At 49.0% G+C, this 19,125-nt stretch overlaps 1 protein-coding gene across 3 annotated transcripts in view; it reads right to left on the reverse strand.

Annotated features, from left to right (window-relative positions):
• Nucleotides 1-585: 585 nt before the first annotated feature.
• The window catches only part of TUBGCP3 (tubulin gamma complex component 3), a 61,356-nt gene continuing 42,816 nt past the window's right edge, over nucleotides 586-19,125 (reverse strand). For all 3 annotated transcript variants that reach the window (XM_059902891.1, XM_059902890.1, XM_059902889.1), the window contains 5 exons: nucleotides 11,703-11,791; nucleotides 11,446-11,577; nucleotides 8,047-8,187; nucleotides 3,790-3,906; nucleotides 586-1,682 (listed from right to left, as the gene is read on the reverse strand). In XM_059902891.1, the coding sequence (XP_059758874.1) occupies nucleotides 1,524-1,682; nucleotides 3,790-3,906; nucleotides 8,047-8,187; nucleotides 11,446-11,577; nucleotides 11,703-11,791 (638 nt within the window). In that variant the 3' untranslated portion in view covers nucleotides 586-1,523. The remainder of the gene's footprint in view (nucleotides 1,683-3,789; nucleotides 3,907-8,046; nucleotides 8,188-11,445; nucleotides 11,578-11,702; nucleotides 11,792-19,125) is intronic.

Raw genomic sequence — 19,125 nt, forward strand, 5'->3', positions numbered from 1 at the left:
CAACCCACGACTCGGCCTGATTACCTGATGGCTCCTAAGTCAAAGGGCGTTTCTGTCCCCAAATCTGGAGTGGCGTTTTCTAGAGTGGCTTCTACTGCAGAGTCATCTCTGGAGAAATGCTTCAGATAAATTAAAAGCAGGGTCCAAGGTCAAAAAGCTTCGGGCAGTTTCTCCGGGAGATACACAATACATCGTCATTTCTGGGAAGCTCTGCAGTAGAGAAACCTGCTTCAAATTTCTGATTGTATGAATCTTTAAACTGAAATTAAACGTAAATCCTAAGAAGTTCTGACCTTCGCCCTGGGTCCATCTCTGCACAGCCAGCGCCCCTGACGCCCCTTTTCTTCTAAAGGGACTCTGCACCCACAGGAATCGGATGTGGCTAAAAACTGAAAGGATGCATCACGCAAGCAGCAAGGGGGGCGCTCCCTCTGGATCTGCACTGAAAGTCGCACACGGTCTGATTTCTTGGTTTCACTGATTAAATAATTCATATACTGAAGCACAAGCTCTGCCAACCCCCAGCCCCCGAACCTGGCAAGTGAACTATGTCTCTTCATGGACCATCAAGAAAGAACCAACACATCTGAAAGATAATTGCTTTTAATGTTCTAAGTTTTCACTTACGCAACATAATAAAGGCAGTTTTATGTGACTCGATATGACATTTTTACAAAAAATGTCCCCCCAGCATCTGGGCAGTAGTATATAAATATTTACAATGAAAAAATAGGCAAGGAAAAAGGAAATCTTCATTGTTCAAGACAATTTCTTTCCAATGCTTATCAGAATCTTGAAAATAAAATACTTCATTACCTTTCTTAGTCATCCATATTTACATGTTGATTCAGCTGATGGTTCCAGGAATCTAGGCTTAAGGAGGTTTTGTTCTAATCACTCCTGCTCTTTTTCTACACTATTTTCCAAGTTATCTGAGAGTAAATTAAATATAAAAATGTAAACTTTGAAGGAAGAGAAAAAAAGAACACGTGTAAATGCACTGATAGAAAGGTCCTTACAGAGGTTAATATTTTACAACACTAAAAACCAAAATAAAATACTCTATATATTTCTTTAGTAGGGACATTTGGTTTCAATTTAATTTGATTATATTAACAAAAATTGCCTCTAAAGAGGATGCCAAAAAAATAGCAACGATGTTACCATCCTAACTGATGAATATCCATCACCCTAATTCTCTCTAAAAGAAACTGTGGTTTTTTTCAAAAAGTGACAAATATGAATTACATCACAGAGAGCTTAAAAGCCTCAACAAAGTGTTGTATCTTTTAAATATGAAGACTTTAAAAAATAAATTTGAATAGTGCAAGCCAGCCTCTTTAACGTAGTGATATTACAAATATATTCAACTCCAACATAGGAAAGCACGACTCTGCCGCCGCCCGACGCCGGGCTGTCGAGGTTGCCGGGATCGAGGGCAGCAGGCGGTCCCCGAGGAGGCGATGCGAGCGTTTCCATGACGACGCCTCCAGCGGTACCTGCCCCGCCCTGCGGCCGGGGCCTCACGTGTGGGAGCTGCGCCGGCCCCTGGCGCCCAGGGACACGCGGAGCCGCGGCTCCCGGGCGCGGTAATGCTCGTTGAAATCCAGCCTGAAGCTCAGGAAGCGCAGGCTCTCATCGGGGCTGGTCGTCAGCAACACCAGGAACTGCTGCACGATGCCCTGGAGAGACGCAGGGGACACACGCCCATCTCAGGTCCAGAAAGGAACTGCCCACACAACCGCCCCGCCTTTAACCCCCTCCGGGGTTATTTCCACCAACACCCACCCTAGCGGTTGTCCCTGGGACCAGAGTTCACCCAGCCAAGGACAGCCCCACGGGGAAGAGATGCCCATTTCCACAAATGCAAATTCACAACAGTAATTTCATGGAAAAGAACTAACCAACAGATTTTTCCTTTTTGCCCCTAAGTTCTACAAGAACTAGCAAAACAGCAAAGCAACTGGTGGGAAAACACCCTATTTTTAAAATTTTGAATAGATAACTTCAGTGTGACACTTTTCACCGTTCACATGAGTTATGAAAGAGTATTTAATCATAAAGCCCTGACGGGAGGACAAATTGAGAACACCAGGAACAGACACGTGATGTAAACCACGGCCTTGGGGTCCCGGTGCCTTTGGGGGTGTGGGGGGGTGGTTTGCAAAGATGACGACAGAGTGTGAGAGATGTTCACTCAACTTTAACAGAACAGAATTCCCAACTGCTTCTGTCCGGGCTGAGTCACTGAGTGAGGACACCCCCATCCCTGTCAAGCCCCCACCCGTCTCACGCCAGCTGACCGTCACCTGCTCAGGGGAAGCACTCGGGAAAACTCTGATCAGCAGAGAAAAGGTCACCAACACACCCTTGTCCTTCCTTCCCAAACTCTCGGGGTGGACACTGCCCCCCACCCTTGCTTCTGGTGGAGCTCCTGGAAGCTGGGACGCGTGCAGACGTGTATATGTGACACGAGTCACTTTACACTGAGCGAACACACTGCCTGCGTGCGTGTGCGTGCGTCACCGTCTCTCTGGGTGAGGAGGACTTAGGAGAAAGTCCCTAAGGAACCGTGCTGCTCAAAACACTGCCAGGGCTTCTCGCGAGCGTGAAACTGCAACACGCTGACGAAGGACGCCTCCACCAGGACACGTGAGGCCACGTCTTCCCGCGGGGCCGGGCCCAGGGCCGCTCACAAGCAGCAAAGCACGGACGGCTGTTAAGACTCTATAGTGTTTCAGCCACCGACACAAAGAAGACAGCAAAGGACTTACGTGTTCAAGACAAGAAGTCTGAACGGTAATGATTTACAAAGATCAAGGCTGTAATGAATGTTAAGTAGTGCTGGGATTACATTAAGATTACTTTTTAAAACCTGTATTAACTGTACCGGGAAAACATGTAAGCACCGCTGTCCTTTTAGAGACCAGCACTTGGACACGTTTTAAGCTACTGACTACTCCTCCGCAGCTGGGCAACTACCTTAATCAACAGCACGAACCTAACCACGAGGCACCCATTTCTGAGGATTATGAACCCGCACCACATATGCGACCTGGGTCAAGACGGCGCTTCGTCATCAAAACACCGGCCCAATAAAGATATTTTTGCATTGGACACAAACCAGTCATTACCGCCATTTATGAAACATGTTTTCAACAAAAAGGTAACAGGAGGCCAATGCCAAAGTGAGGTCACTTACAAAAGGGACAAATTTGCCCCTTAGTCATGCTGAAGAAAAATTCAAAATTAAAAAGTATGAGGACTTTGGGAAGCAAACTAGATGCCTAGGGAACAGGGTCGTGACGTTTCATTTAGAATTTTGAACCAATGAACACATAGCACAAAAACATAATTTTTAAAAGTTTGGGGTTCAACGCTTGATTTGTCTAATTAGTTACCAGCCACTGAGTGGAAGAACTCTTCATAAAATCTTTTCATCTCTATTTCCATCACTAAAATCACCTCGAGAAACATGAAATCAGAAACCAAACCCTCAAAAGAGACAGACAAAGCAGAGCGCGCGGCCTCCGCGGCCCAGCAGCCCGAGGCCCGTCCCGCAGCAGCTCCCCGCGTGTCCGCACAGGAGGGGGCCGCACAGCTGCGCCCACCAGAGCGGCCACGGGAAGGAAGGGCCACCAGAGGTCGGACAGCAGCGAGGGCAAGACTCCCACCCAGCGGCAAAGGCTGGACCGACTGAACGACGGCCCTTCCGTCATCCGGCACCGAGCGTCAGTTACGGGAGGAGAGCAGTGCGACGTGGGCGGCACCCCGTCGCTGGACACGCACCTGGTAGAAATGCGTCAGTAGGCGCAGCTGGGAGCACAGCCTCGGTATCGACTCCTGGAACTCCCGGACCCTCTGGTTCTCCTGCTCTTCTTCTGCGGCCGTCACCCCCCACTGGCCCTGAGAGTCAGAGGGAAGCAAACGGGTTAGACTCTGAATGGAAGACGCCGGGGGGTGGGGCTGAGGTGGGTGTCAGTGGCGGGGGCTGACTTCCGCCCCTCTGTGCTGCTGGAAACGTCCATGATCGCCTTCTGATGCCAAAATGTTCTCTAGCTTACTTTTTTCAATTAATAACATACCTTGGAAGTATTTTACATCAATACACGTGAGTACACGTAGAACTCCCTCACTGTTCTTGACAATGTTCATTGGCCACAGTGCTACATTCTGTGACATCCAACAATTCAGACGATTTGTCACAGCTCACCAGTCTTCTGCTATTACAAACAATGCTGTAATAAACAGCCTTGTATCTGTCTGTCATTTTGTACGTATTTCAATGCAGACAGTTTACGTGTCTGTAAACTGAACCCGACGGTTCAAAGCACTGGCACCCTCACACGTTGCATTAACTCCTGACTTGAATGGGAACGCTTCTTACCATTTCCCTTAGCTGTGATGCATGTAAAAGACTGTTTTCGGGCTTCCCTGGTGGCGCAGTGGTTGAGGGTCTGCCTGCTGGTGCAGCGGACATGGGTTCGAGCACTGGTCTGGGAGGATCCCACATGCCGCGGAGCAACTGGGCCCGTGAGCCACAACTACTGAGCCTGCGCGTCTGGAGCCTGTGCCCCGCAACAAGAGAGGCTGCGATGGTGAGAGGCCCGCGCACGCGATGAAGAGTGGCCCCCGCTCGCCGCAACTAGAGAAAGCCCGCACGCAGAAACGAGGACCCAACACAGCAAATAAATAAATAAATAAATTCAGCTCACTCAACAGTTGTTTGCTAATTTAAAAAAAAAAAAAAAAAAAGACCGTTCTCGGTCACTGGTGAAGCTGACTAGCTGCTTTCCGGCCAGCACACGCAGGAAGTATCACAGGATCATTTCTATCAATTAACCTGGTAAATTACATGAATAGATCTCTTGAACCCCTGCATTCCTTAAATAAACCCCAGTCTTGGTGAATTATTCTCTCAATATTCTGTTAAATGTTTCCACTGTGTTTTCTGTAAGACTTTCTCCATCACCGTTCACAACCTAGGTCTGGTGTAAAGATTCTCGCATCGGGTGCCAACCTCACAGAGCTTCGCAAGCGGGCTCTGGGCGCTTCCCACCCCCCGCAGCTGGACTGGCGCCCGAGCACAGCACTCTCCACGCCGAGAGGTCCGGCCGCTCCCTTCCCGGCGGCAGAATTTGCCCCCTGTCCTGGGGTCAACGCTAGCAAGTCCAGAGAAAGCCCTTCGTCTCCCTCCCGTGTGCAGGCTGGCCTCGCGGATCCGAGCAAGCCTGCAGGCGGCGTTTCCTCCCCGCCTCGGTGTGTCTGTCTTCCCCCCACGGCCTCGTGGGCGGGTGCCCGGCTTGTTCTGCTCCCCCTGGGCCTGGGACGCCCTCCGTCCACGCTCACCCTCATCTCACCGGGGCCCTCCTCCTGCTGCCCGGCCGCCTCCGGGTTTCGGTGCTTGCCCAGCGGCTTCAGCGGGCGTGTGGGTGACTCTCTCCCCGTTTAGTTCCGTCGGCACGAGGGTTGTGCATTTTCAGAATCGCGTCCTGGGGTTCCGCAGCCTGAGAGACACGGGTCACCCCTAGTGCCCCCCCGGACCTCCCGCCGTGGCGGGTCCTCACCACAACCCCATCTTCCATCACAAGCTGGCCCTGTCCTCTCTACTGCCTTGTGCCCTCGACGGCAACCTGCTTCCCTTTGGACAACTTCAGTGCCCGGTGCATCGTCCATCCTTTCCACTCTGTCCTGTCTCTTCTGTCCCAGAACCTCCCGACCAAGCAGGTCTGCCCAGACAAGCCCTCAGCCGTGGGCGAGCAGGTGACGGGTCCAGGGGGCAGCCCCAGACCAGAGGTTACCCAGAGGCCTTTCCTTTGATGAGGTGGGTTTAGCCCCGTTACCTCTGTTGATAGGACAGACACGTCTGGTCTCACTGTCATCATATCAATGAGACGCTTTCTGGTCTACCTGACAGTGGTCATCTTTTACCATATGGTCTGTGTTTCTTCTGATAACCGGAAGACTTCTAAGTTTGTTCCAGTGGTTACCTTTAAAAGGATACCTTCATAAAACAGGCCATCCCTGCGCTCTATTTCTTCAGACAGCGTTAACAACCAACCTGAGCGCAAATGGTGAGCGCCCCCCTTCTTGCTGCCTGATTTTAGACGACATTATTTTCATGTCTGTATCTTTTAATATATGTATACCTGTTTTACTTACTTCATGAGCTTTAAAAAATATCTTTTGATGCTGGGCTTTAAAAGATGAAGTAATTACTAAAGTTGTATTACTTTCTACCTCTTCTTCCCCTACCACCTTTTGTCTTTTCAAACAAATTTTTTAAATATTCTATCTTACTGTAGTACAGCGCATATAAAAAAGCACGAGAACCCTCAGTGGGGAGCGCGATGCATCGTCACAACGCGGTATACACCTCACAGCTGGGCTGACACGCACGTTCACGTCAGCAGCGCAGCGGCCGCGTCCAAACACTTTGTCTTGTATTTGCGACCAGGTAACGATTTTACATAGTTAAATTCAACTTTGTTTTATAAATAAAAGCTATCCCTGGGCTTCCCTGGTGGCGCAGTGGTTGAGAATCTGCCTGCCAGTGCAGGGGACGCGGGTTCGAGCCCTGGTCTGGGAGGGTCCCGCGTGCCGCGGAGCAACTAGGCCCGTGAGCCACAACTACTGAGCCTGCGCGTCTGGAGCCTGTGCCCCGCAACAAGAGAGGCTGCGATGGTGAGAGGCCCGCGCACGCGATGAAGAGTGGCCCCCGCTCGCCGCAACTAGAGAAAGCCCTCGCACAGAAACGAAGACCCAACACAGCCTAAATAAATAAACAGCGTTCCCTTTAAAAAAAAAGAAAAAAAAAAAAAAAAAAAAAGCTATCCCTAATGATTAAAAGCAAAAATGAAACCAATTAATCCAACTGGGTACTGAGCTGGTGGCAAAACCTTACGGGAAGAGCTATTCCAGGGAGGTCACCTTGCGGTAGCGGACACGTGGCTGGGAAATCGCACGGCTGCTGCACTGTGGGGGGAGGGTCAGGATGCCTGTTCTGAGACCGTGGTGTGTACAGGTGTGTACAGGTGTGTGGGGGGCAGGCGGAGTCAGGGAACAAACTGCTGGGCGAGCTCCTGCTAGAAAACAAGATTTCCAATTGTGAGACAGAAAAAAGAAAGAAAGAGAAGGCCTTTAGCCCTAAATCTGAATTGGACGTATTATCACACACGGCTCTGAGAGGTGGGAAGAAAGCAGAAAGCTGAGGGCAGGGGCTGCAGGAGGAAGAGGCGCCCGGGAGCCCCAGCCCGGCGGCAGCAGCAGGGACGCGGAACGCCGAGGCCCCGACCAGGCGCCCCGGGCGCCCCGAGCCGCCCTGCACAGCCCCTCAGCCTGCGGGGGCCTCGGGTCTGATGACGCCGCAGATCGTCGGCCTCACGAACGCTAACCCTTCCTCGGGCACACTCGCAGCTCGCAGCTCTTCCCTCTCCCGCGTACCCGAGCGCATTTGAACAAACACGTCGAATAACCTGCCTTATCAGGCGATCCGCTCCGAGGCGCTGGCGGGTAACAGTCTGTCACCACCCCAAGAATAAGCATCTTGAAAAAGTGAAAGACTGTACAGATTATATCCGATACAAGAAATCCCATAAAGACTCAAACTCATTCAATAAATCTTGGTACTTCAAGGTCATGAAGGACAGGAACTACTTCAGTAAGGTCACTGAAAATAGCCGACGTGCAGAAATCCGGTTCCCACGGGTATACATGTGTCCACCGGCTCCAGATGAGAGCGATGCGGAGTCGGGCACCGCCCAGCGGAGACACCGAAGCAGACGCACGTCCCGACGCTTACCGAGGAACGCTGGCAGAGACCAGCGCTTCCCGTGACCGCCGCCTTCGTTTATTTTTAAAGCTGAGGACAATGGTGATGGTGCCCGCGCCCTGTAAAGAGTCCCCAGCCGCTCAGGACCCCGGCCGCACGTGGATACGACCACAGCCGCAGCTACATTTCAGCGGCAGAGTCTCTGCTGCGCTGGTAACTACTGCGGCAACAGTCCACTATCTAAACGGATAAGCCCACCAGCACCGAAACCGTACCTCGGCTTCACGCTGCTGCCTCCTCTCCTCAAACCGCAGGCGTCTCTGTAGCTCTTCCAGGGCGGCTCTGTAGATGGCATCTTGGGTGTTCTGAAGCTCGATGATTTGGTCAAACACGGCCCTCAGCTGGTTTAAAAGTGCCTGCGGAGAGAAGACAAGTTTTTTCTTTTTATGAACAGAGCCCCCAACACGCTTACTACTAAGTTTTTCAAACAAAATATTGACACTTAGTGAAATTCTCAAGGCGCTCTTTAGCTGTTCATTCATGCATCCGCAGACACTGACTGAACACCCGGTCCTGGCAAACACGCGAATTCTGAATCACCATAGCAACAGCAAGCAGACAGAGCCCAGGCTCTCGGCCGAATCACCTCCCATCCTCACCGACACCTGGCAACCCAAGGTGCTGCCCAACTCCAAAGTGTGGAGCACGGAGCTGCGTCCGCAGTGGGACTGCTCGAGGATTAGAAAGGGATGGGAAAACACTTTTTTTTTTTTTTGGTGGCACATACCAAAACCAGACAAGGAGAATATGAGAGAGGAAATTCTTTAAAAAGTATAAAAAACAAATTCTGCAAGGTTTTTTAGAAAAAGGTATCATGTTTTACACCAGGAATGAAAGGATGGTTTTAAACCAAGGGCGACAGTGCGTCTCCCTAATTCACGGGGCTCCTCAGGGCACACGCCTACCGCAGGTGATTCATTCTTTCTCTAGTGTGGCATGGAAAGGAGGAGACCACAGCACACAGTCTCGTATGTACACCAAACGATATCCGCGCACCATACACACCCTAACCCAGGGCTGTACGGCGAGCACCACGACACCGGCGCCAGCGGAGGGGAAGGGGCGGGGGGCTGGACGGTAACAAGAGAGCCAGCACCCACGGGGGGTCTTCCGTGGGCAGCAAGCCCCGCGCTCGGCTCAGAGCTGCCTGCTCCTGGTGGGGCCCCAGCCGCAACACGGAATCAAAACAAAAACTGGAGACGACTTTCTAACAAGGATTTATTTCTTCTAGTTTGTTTCTTTATTGTAGTCAAATAAAAATTTACTATTTTTGGAGCTGGGGCGACTTACTGCTGTTTACTCCAAGCTAAGAGTGCAATATGTGCTTCTGTTATCAGCAATCTGTTCAGACGGGGCGACTACAGAAGTGCCTTCTGTGCTGATACCGGTTTGCAACAATTTACAGTGTGACTCAGGATTTTTCTCAAGAATGCACAAACAGAAATTACAAAAATGTATACACACACCTGTCACAACCTCCAACTTCAAAATTACGTGTATCAAACAGCCTTGTTTTTCTTACTAAGTGACGTAAGAAAAATACATTTAATTTGTCAATAACAGACTGCCTTAATTTGTTTTATATATTGGGTTTCTTAAAAAACAAAAACCTTCTAGTGATTACTTTGAACAAACCATCAAATTAAAAGTAAAACCCTCAGCAGACGGACCATTTCAGAAAAGAACATTAGAGCCTTCAGCAAACGACTCCTTCCATGAATTTAGCCAGGACCAACTCACATGTAAACATTTACTATCATGAGAAAATTATGCTACAGGCAAAAATATTTTCTCCCTTGGATTCTGTTCATCTCCGCAGACATCTTTAGCAGGGAGCAGCGTGGCCTCCAGCTGTCTACAATGGCATTTCCACAGGTGCAAACGGGCAGAGACGCCGCTACTGGCAGGTGCATGTGCTCTCTATTCGCCAGCCCGGGGACAACCCTCAGCCCTTCACACGTGTTCTAAAAAGCATTAGATCTAACGATCGTAAATCTCCCCGCCAAACACACACACACAAGATGACTTTTAACTGTTTAAAACCAGTAGCAACTCACATGTGCCAGGCACTATGGTGACGGCTTACGAGCAGCACACAATTTAACTCTCACAAACGTAGGGAAGAGAGTGGAGTGTCGCGCTCTTTCAGAACACGGGAACGCTGGGGCCAAAGGCTGAGAAGCGGGACAGAGCCTTAGGCCCACCTGCCCGCAGTGCCCCGTGCCGTGCGAGTGGACGAGGACACGGTGGCAGCGAACGCCCGCAGCCCGTCCGGTCGGGCCCTGGACACTCATCTACCTGGACCGAACACAAGCGTGTCAGCAGGCAGACCCCTCACAGGACCTGCCCGTGGTGTCAGCCTGATACAGACGAGGTGCAGTGAGCGAGGCTGAAAGCCCTGAGGTGTGTGCTTCTTAAGTTCTCCTTACGCTCCAAGTATCTTAAATTACTCCTGTGCCGCTGTTTCAATATATTTATAAAACATTCTATATAGAAGCATCTTTAATCTGAAGCATCTATAAAGAAGCACATATGATCAATAATTCTCTAATAATGAAATCTGGCATATCAAAATACCCGTTTTCCCAGCCATGGATGGCTAACCAGATATACTAAAAAAATCAGACAAGTATAGCTGATTCACTTTGTTATACAGCAGAAACTAACATACCATTGTAAAGCAATTATACTCCAATAAAGATGTTATAAAAAAAATGATAAAAAAACAGCACTAAGATACAATTTCTCACCTATCTATCACACTGGCAAAAATTTAAAAGTATGACAACATGTTCTGTTGGCGAGGCTGTAGGAAAATGCACTCTCATGCGCCTGCTGTTGGGAATGCAAATGCACACAACGCTTCTGGCAGGGATTCTGGCAATATCTAATAAAGCTATCTACCGAAAAAAAAATCAGACAAAACAGAAGCCCTTTCAAGCAGCGTGTTCCCACAGAAGGACCCCTGCAGCGGGTGGAGGTTTAGGGGGAAGCAGCCCTCTGCAATCCTGAAACGTCTTTAAAGTCACACATTTAACGTCAAAAACGCACTTGAAATTTTGCTTCCTACTTCGCATTTGTCTCAAGTGAAAGCAAAGTGTCCCTTATTTTCCCAGATCTCTGAATAAAATCTAAGCTCCGGGAAGACTTGCCACACGGAACGTGCAACTTTCAGCAGAGCCTACGGGAAGCAGTGTCAGCAAACGAGCAGGGGTTTATCCAGACAGACAGCCTGTCCCGACTCTGCCGCCAGAGGCTCCGGAAGGCCTGGCCTGCGCCCACACCCCCTGAACTGAGGGATGGGCTCTGAATGCTTGTTCTCGCACTGCCGTCCCTCAGGACGACTCCCCCCTGAGCAGCACGCGAGGACATCACTGCCACCCCAGGAGGTGGATGGGCGCCACCGGTCTTCACCCTCTCATGCCCAGTTCAAGGCACGTTCTCACCTGAGCACCACCGCTCCAAGCCTGATGGGAAACACCACGCTAGCAGCAAGCCTGTCCCCGATGGGAAACACCACACTAGCAGCAATCCCGTCCCGACTACCAGGGCTGTGGCTGCACCGGGGGACGAGCCCGAGGGAAGGACTGGCTGACCGTCCGCTCTCGTCTTACCCTGGAGTCGGCGTCCAGCAGACAGCGGGAGATGACGGTGTCCAGGAAGGCCTCGTGCGCGGCGATGATGTGGTCCAGGTCCTGGGCCTGCTGCACTTTGTTCCACAGTTCATCCCAAGAGCACTCAAGCACCTGGAAATGACGAGAGCCTGACGGAGAAGCCGGCGCCACGCTGGCGCGGCGCCTTCCATGAAGCACAGCACGAAGGCCTGAGACAATATGACCTCAACCAGAATCAAGGGCTGACTCGAACGTACCTCAAATGTAATGTAATACTGCATCTGATGGATGAAATGGACCATCTCGGAAGCCAGAATGTGACAGTGGTGCAGCACCCCAGAGAATTCTGCAAGAGAGCCGGACACACCGCCGTCGGACACCAGCACAGCCCGCCCTCCTGGCCACCTGCAAGCTGTCTTCCCCAAAACTCCCTCACTTTCACTCTCGACCCCTAAGGCAGGAAACAGCCTTTCCAGAGTCCATCTCTGTGCTATTTAAACACGTATTTAGCCACCTCGTCATGCAGTGACAGATTACGGAATATAAGGATCTAACAAGAAATGGCATAAAATGAAATAACTGTATTTGAAAATTAGAGAAATTCTGTTTTACAATAATGCAATATCTTAAATAAATATAAGCTCAATTTTATGGTTTCTTTACAATCAGTCAGTCTGCCTACTGTGTGTGAGACTTTTACTATTCCCTAGCTATTTGGCGACAAAAATGACATTTCCCTAAGTACCGAATGTGACCTTGTCACCTGAGAGAAACATGAACTTGGAGGGGGGTGGGCAGGGCCCAGACTCCACTCCTGTTCTTTGTGAGATTATAAAACCAGGAAAAGGCTGGAAGGTCACCAGGGAGCAGCCATTCTCTGCTTGGACTTTTCATTTTTGTTCAGAGACTCCGCTGGACTATTATGGGATACTACTGTCCCTGAAGGCTCCGTTGGGGGAACGACTTTAATATGGGCCAGACTGGACATATTTCTGTTACCACTCCAAGGGCCTTCAATTAGCTACCTGCATAACTCACTTGTCGCTGCATGCAGTTATTTGAGAAATCATTCTTGTCCCTTCCTCAAAGGGTAATGACGGAGTGACGTATAAACAGGTGTGAAAAAAACAATAGTGGTGCTATATACTTGAAAAAATACTGCTTTCTACAAGCTGAGGACTAAGCGACACTTGTGGGGATTCTGCCTTGTCTAATAGGTCCTCCTCGGCCAGGGAAGAAACAGCATGGCCACCTCAGAAGACCGGCACAGGCTCCAAAGCCTGACGTCCCCCATACCATCAGGAATCTGCAATCCATGAATACGGTTAATATTCTTCTGAAAGACAGCTATAAGCTTCCTATTTCATTTGTAAGTCCAGAGTGAAGGATGTACTTTTCCTACTAAAACCATCAGAGGGGCTAAGACTTCCAGTCTAGCACTCAAAGTCTATTTAACTGAAATTACTTTTCCATGTAAAAAGGCGTAAGAACATGCTGTTTCAGCCATATTCATCTGCATTATGGTTTAGGTAAGCTTCTCAGAGAAGTAACCCCAGTGCGCAACTCCATCTGGGGTTTAACCAGAGCTGGAACGGCGGGCTGTCCTCCCCCGACTCCAGGCAGTCCCCCTGGAGAGCCGTCCGTGCACATTCAAACATCCCACAGGCATGCGGGCACGTGCCAGTCCGGTTCTCCACATCTTTCTCGGTGTGATGTGATTTCTTCGTAGAGCGGCAAAGTTCCATGAAACGGTCTGTGATACGAAATAGTCTAGAAACGCCTTGTGGAAGGGTCTGTTTCTTTAGCGTTCTTCACGTCACCACAAACTCCGGGTGGACCTTTCCCGGAAGCCCAGCGTCTCTGAGGCCTCGTCCAGCACAATCTCACCACTGCTGAAGGCACGGCTCTGCCCGCACTCACAGCAAACGGGGGCGGCCTGCTTCCCAGCCTCGTGCGACGGGTCTGCAGTTTACACTAACCCAGCCTGACATTTTCCCACCAAAGAAAGTTTAAGATCACAGACAGAACGGTAGGTCTCATCCCGGCTCCCGGCGGATGACCTGAGAACACTGACGCCCCAGGTCTCTCGGGGCCTGGGTCAGTGCAGGAGCAAGAGCACACCTGCGGCCACTCGCCAGCCTCCGGCTCCAGGACAATCTTCCACACGTCGGGGAAGAAGCGCGACTCCAGGTTCCACTGCTCTGTGTAGTGTGGGTCTCCTCTAAGTATCACCTAAGCTGAAGTCTTTTCCTCCTGCCCAGATCTGTCTTGGGCTGCAGATCCATTTACCCTTAAAAACATCTCACACAGATGCGCCTGACCTGGCAGCCGGCCCCCGCTCCTCCCGCAGTGCCCAGAAGCAGAGGCCCAGGCGTCCACCCGGCCACACCGCCCACCCCACGGCTCTCAGCCCCGAGGCTGCTGGCAACCCGGGCTGCGTGAGCCTTGCACACCGTCACGGTGGACCGGGCTGCTGGCCTCCCTGCTCACCCCTCGGGGCGGACCCTCTCTGGCCCCCGCTGCACTGAAGTCACACCGGCTCACGTGGCCTCGAGGCCCGTGGACCTGGCCCAGCACCCCTTCTGGACACGCTCTTCTGCCGGGCCCCCAGCCGCTCTTCCCATCTAACGCCCTCACCTCCAGATGCCAGCCCGGGAGCCCCTCCATCCTATGACGCCACCTGGTGGGGGTCTGCCTCCCATACTCCCACAGCACCTGGTCTTTCCCACTTCAAACGACGATCAAAGTGCCCTAAGCGCCTGCGGACACGTCCAGCTGGCCTGCGAGACAAGACGCTTCCTGACCACAGGGACCTTCTGTCACATCCACCAATGGATACCAAGAACGGGCAGCACCAAGTAGGCCAATCATTATTTACTGAATGAATCATTTCGATCCTCAAAATTTAAGGAGACAGTCTGCATCATCTATGTCTTGACTATTTCATTCACATCCCTTTCAAAAGGTTTCCATGACCAAGGCAAATTTGGCAACAGTGTTAAAATATGTGTTATTTTCTTTATAGGTCTTCAAGTACTACCAAATGTATTTTCACTCTAGAAAAATCATCTGTTCTCGAGTCTGAAGTGAGCACGGAGGACAGTATCTTTAATGCACCCTCCCTCGAAGATAAAGCCTCTGAGAGTGAAGGGACCCGAGGGCACTGCCTCCTGAAAAGGGATCTGGTAAAACAACCCACACGGTAAAGTCTGCAGTCCCTCTAACACCACAGTGCTTCCCTTCCCCACGGGGGGGAGCAAGCGCTCTGAGCTGAAGGATTTCGGAACTGCTCACTGCCCAGTTAAGGCTCTAACGACTATGAACCCAGTTCACACAGAGACTGAATTCACAAGGTATACTTCGGTCCTTTAGCTCCTAAAAAATACAACTTACACCTGAAACAGCCCTTGAATCTCTTTACGCAGAACCTTGAAAATACACTTAAAACATACTTATAAGTACTTGTGTTTTTATAACTGAACCACAAATAACCATATAATTCTAAAAATCCCAAAAGCAAAGCAACCTTCACCCTGAGGTGCAATAAATACATAAATACAGTACATCTCCCGCTGGACTAGCGTAGCGGCAGATAGCTTTACACAGACACCAAGAATGACCATCTCCCCTCCGGCGGACTTAGGCGTGAGACGTTAGACCCGTCTGTAATCCTCTACTGCCCCTCAAGGCTGCGGGAGGGACTTCAGGGCTTTAAAATACACCAGCAGCTCTCACAGGCTTGACCGTGTGGTCTGGACATCTTTCCCAGAAGCTTCTGCCCAACTGGAGATGCACTGGAAATAGCCTTGAGTGTTGTTAAAAATTACAAAAGTTTCTTTCTAAAAAATACCCTAAAACAATTTATTCACAATTTCAAAATCACCTCCTTCAACTTTTATCTACAGCTGAGGGGATGATATTTAAAAGCGACTTCACCAAATTACCCATGAGATTCATTTCTCAAGGCTATGGAGTCAAAGGACGTTGGTAAGATCCTGGGTCTTTCCTGTCTCCTGGGTACAAGACCTCTGGTCACCGGTCAGGGCCTCCTGCAGACACCGTCTGGCGTCCTCTGTCTACCAGGCAAGTGTGAGGACACGTGTCCACGTGGGGCTCCCCGAGGGGCGCTGGGCTGAGCGCTGCACAGATTCCATCCTGGCAACCCTTGAAGGCAAGTGCTGCCAACCAGCCCCGACCCAGACGAGGACTCTGAGGCAGAAGACTAAGAATCAGCTCGAGGCCACAGCCCAGCATCTGGGCAGAGCGCTAACCACTCGGCTTAGCAGTCTGGCGAACAAGAAGAGAACACTTCACAGCCGTGTAATCACTGAGGACTACCTACTCACCCACGTGGACAAAAACGAGAGACACAAAAAGGAACTTTCAAAGAGAAAAACGTCTACTCATCTTTGAGCCGCCATTCCGCTAAGTCTAGAACGCCCACTGCAAGACGAATCGTTATCGTATTAAATCACCAAGAAAGGAAAACAAGTCCCCCGCCAGCAGGGGAGCCGACCACTTCCCCTACCTCCTCCTCGTTCCGTTTCATTTCCAACGAGGACCAAAAAGGAGACTATTTTCACACCACTCTGTGGGGAGGGGACGCTCCATGCACTCCCTCCCCCCGGGGCACAAAGGCTGAGAAGGACGCAGCAAAAGCTCGTCTACCTGTAGTTCCGTATTTGTCTATTTCATCTGGTTAAATGTTATTTGAAATACACATTTAGTTGCCACTAATAGCAGCAGTTTTTAGATTAACTGAATCTAACAAAAGAACTTCCATTTCTTTTTAAAGGAAAAAAACCTTTAAACCATTTCAGATCAACAATCTTTTCTGTCTAGCTAAATGGCAAATATATATAAAAATGGGTTTAATCGGCTTGGCATACCATTATCAAAAACTCTTGCTCTGAGCAAATCATTTTCAGGTGTAACTGTTTACTCCAAACAACTTATTTTGATGAGCATTAAAATTATTTCTGGGATGACAATCATGGGTACTGAGCACATGACCAAACACACACGTGCACACGTGGAGGATTCCACGGGCTGCTTTCAGAAGCGTTTTCTGGAATTTTCCTGTATTTCTGCCTCAGATTTATGGTTGGTGGGACATTTCTAAATCTGCCGTGTTAAAAAGACTAACTACCTGGTTGATCTCTGTTCATCAAGTTGCCTGGCCATTAATAACTAAAACACTTCCTTATAAGTCAAAGGTAAGAACGCTGCACTCCAACAGAAACATGGGCAAAAAAACAATTTCCTGAAAAAACAAACACAAATGACAAAAAAAAGAAAGAAAGAAAAGTGTTTACATTCAAAGCTAATTTAAAAAGCATTAAAAGGAATTAAAATGAACTTCCAGGGACTTCCCTGGCGGTCCAGTGGTTAGGACTCCGTGCTTCCACCGCAGGGGGCACGGGTTCGATCCCTGGTCAGAGAACTAAGATCTCGCATGCCATGGGGTGTGGCCAAAAAAAATAAAAAATGAATTTTAAAAAAATTCATAGAAAGCAAACAAATAAATAAAATGAACTGCCATTTTCACCTATCAAATTGACAGTTTGTTTGAACATAGTATCCAATGTTAGTCAAAAAAAAAAAAAAGAAGAAAGAAAACAGCAGTACAGACAACTATCAGCCAGTGACAGCTGTGCTTACCGGGATGTAAATTAAACTGGTACAAACTTTCCTGAAAAGTAATCTGACAATATGTACCAACAGAGTTAAAATAGAAATACTAAGAAATATAAGTATTAGTAAATGTAAAGTAAAACTAAGATTCGTATCTGTTAACCCAGCAATTCCATTTCCAATTCACCTATTCTAAACAAATATTCAGAGGCATATAAATATATATTTACACAAAGCTTATGGCATTATTTATATTAGTGGAAAAATAGTAAAAAAAAAAAAAAAAAAAAAACCCAAAAAACTATATGTCCAACCAAAGAGAAAAGATAAAATGGTATGTCCACAGGAGACAATATTATGCTATTAAAAATATTTTACAAGAAGTTTTAATGACAAGGGAAAAGGCTCAGTGAAAGAAGCTGAAACTGAACATGATATAATAGGATCAAGTTATGTTAAAATTACACAGAAAACTGATCAAATAAATGCATTAGTTATCTTCAAGTAGAAAACAAAACTCATTTCTGACTATTCAAAATAAGAGAAAAGCCAATTCGCATAGACATTGCTGATATTCAAATCAGAAAAACGTTATCAGAACCAGCTAATACTTAGAACTGTTACAGAGCTCAGATTTCCCACAGCTAAAAATAATACAGTTGTTCATTTCGAAAGGAGAAGAGTGATGCAATGACAAATATCTGCACTGTGCTGAAATGATCTCCACCAGACACTGAGGAAGATGAGACCCCTCTGCTCGCAGGGAGGGGGAGAGGGCAGGCCCAGTGGACACATGGCAGGTGCACTGACCGTGTGACTTCCGGGGAGGGCGGGCCCGGTGAACACCTGGCAGGTGCACCGACCGTGTGACTTCCGGGGAGGGCGGGCCCGGTGAACACCTGGCAGGTGCACTGACCGTGTGACTTCCGGGGAGGGCGGGCCCGGTGAACACCTGGCAGGTGCACCGACCGTGTGACTTCCGGGGAGGGCGAGCCCGGTGAACACCTGGCAGGTGCACCGACCGTGTGACTTCCGGGGAGGGCGGGCCCGGTGAACACCTGGCAGGTGCACTGACCGTGTGACTTCCGGGGAGGGCGGGCCCGGTGAACACCTGGCAGGTGCACCGACCGTGTGACTTCCGGGGAGGGCGGCAGAGGCAAAGCCAGGAGCCAGCGCCTCCGCCCTCATCGACTAGGAAATGGACGCTGAAGGCATATTTACCGTCCACAACCACGAGAGGCTTTCAGAGAAAATGCCCCCTCTTGCCTCCTTCTCAGCTACTTCAGAGGGACCCTAGCATTAATCTTCTCGAAGTGAGTCCGGAGGAAGCTCGGCCAGGAGCCTAAGAGCATCACGACCACTCGCCGAGTCCCGCCGGGAATACAGAAAGCCTGGACGCCAGTAAACCTGTGATTCTGCGTGTTCCCACATGGACGGGTACCCACCAGCCCCCAGCTTCTGGGGTGTCACAGTTCTGGAACTCTGGGAGCTGCCCAGGGAGGAGCCTCGACCTAGTAAACAAGCAGATCTCACGCAGGCCGTTCTGCAAACGACTGCTCCTTTTTTAGTAACTGCTTTCACCAAAGGATTAACAGTGTGACCGTTCGGCTCTTCTCTGGAGACATAATTTGTTGAAATACTTTCTCAAACGTTTTGACCAAATCACTTTCAATATAAAGATTTCAAAATTATTCATAACTGAAGACACTCAATATTTATAACATTAAAATGAACTTGACTATATGACATGAGAGTTTTATTATAGCTTTTAACTGTAAAATATTGTAAAATCTTCCCATGTCCTGGTTTATGAACCAAAACAATATTAAAGCAATTCCCAAATAGACTTTAATTAAAACACTTAGTGAATTTTAAATGAGCCAGTGATTTACTAAACGGCTTTCTTTCCTTAAAAATTATTTTTTTAAAAAAAATTAAAGTACATATATGAACACTACATGATTCTAAAAGAAACTTCAATGTCTAAAAAAACCTAACTTGACTCAATTTCTTTTCCTGATTTGCACTGAAGTCAAGATAAGCATA

This window comes from Balaenoptera ricei, chromosome 18, assembly GCF_028023285.1.
Source record: "Balaenoptera ricei isolate mBalRic1 chromosome 18, mBalRic1.hap2, whole genome shotgun sequence".
In the NCBI taxonomy this organism is placed as follows: domain Eukaryota; kingdom Metazoa; phylum Chordata; class Mammalia; order Artiodactyla; family Balaenopteridae; genus Balaenoptera; species Balaenoptera ricei.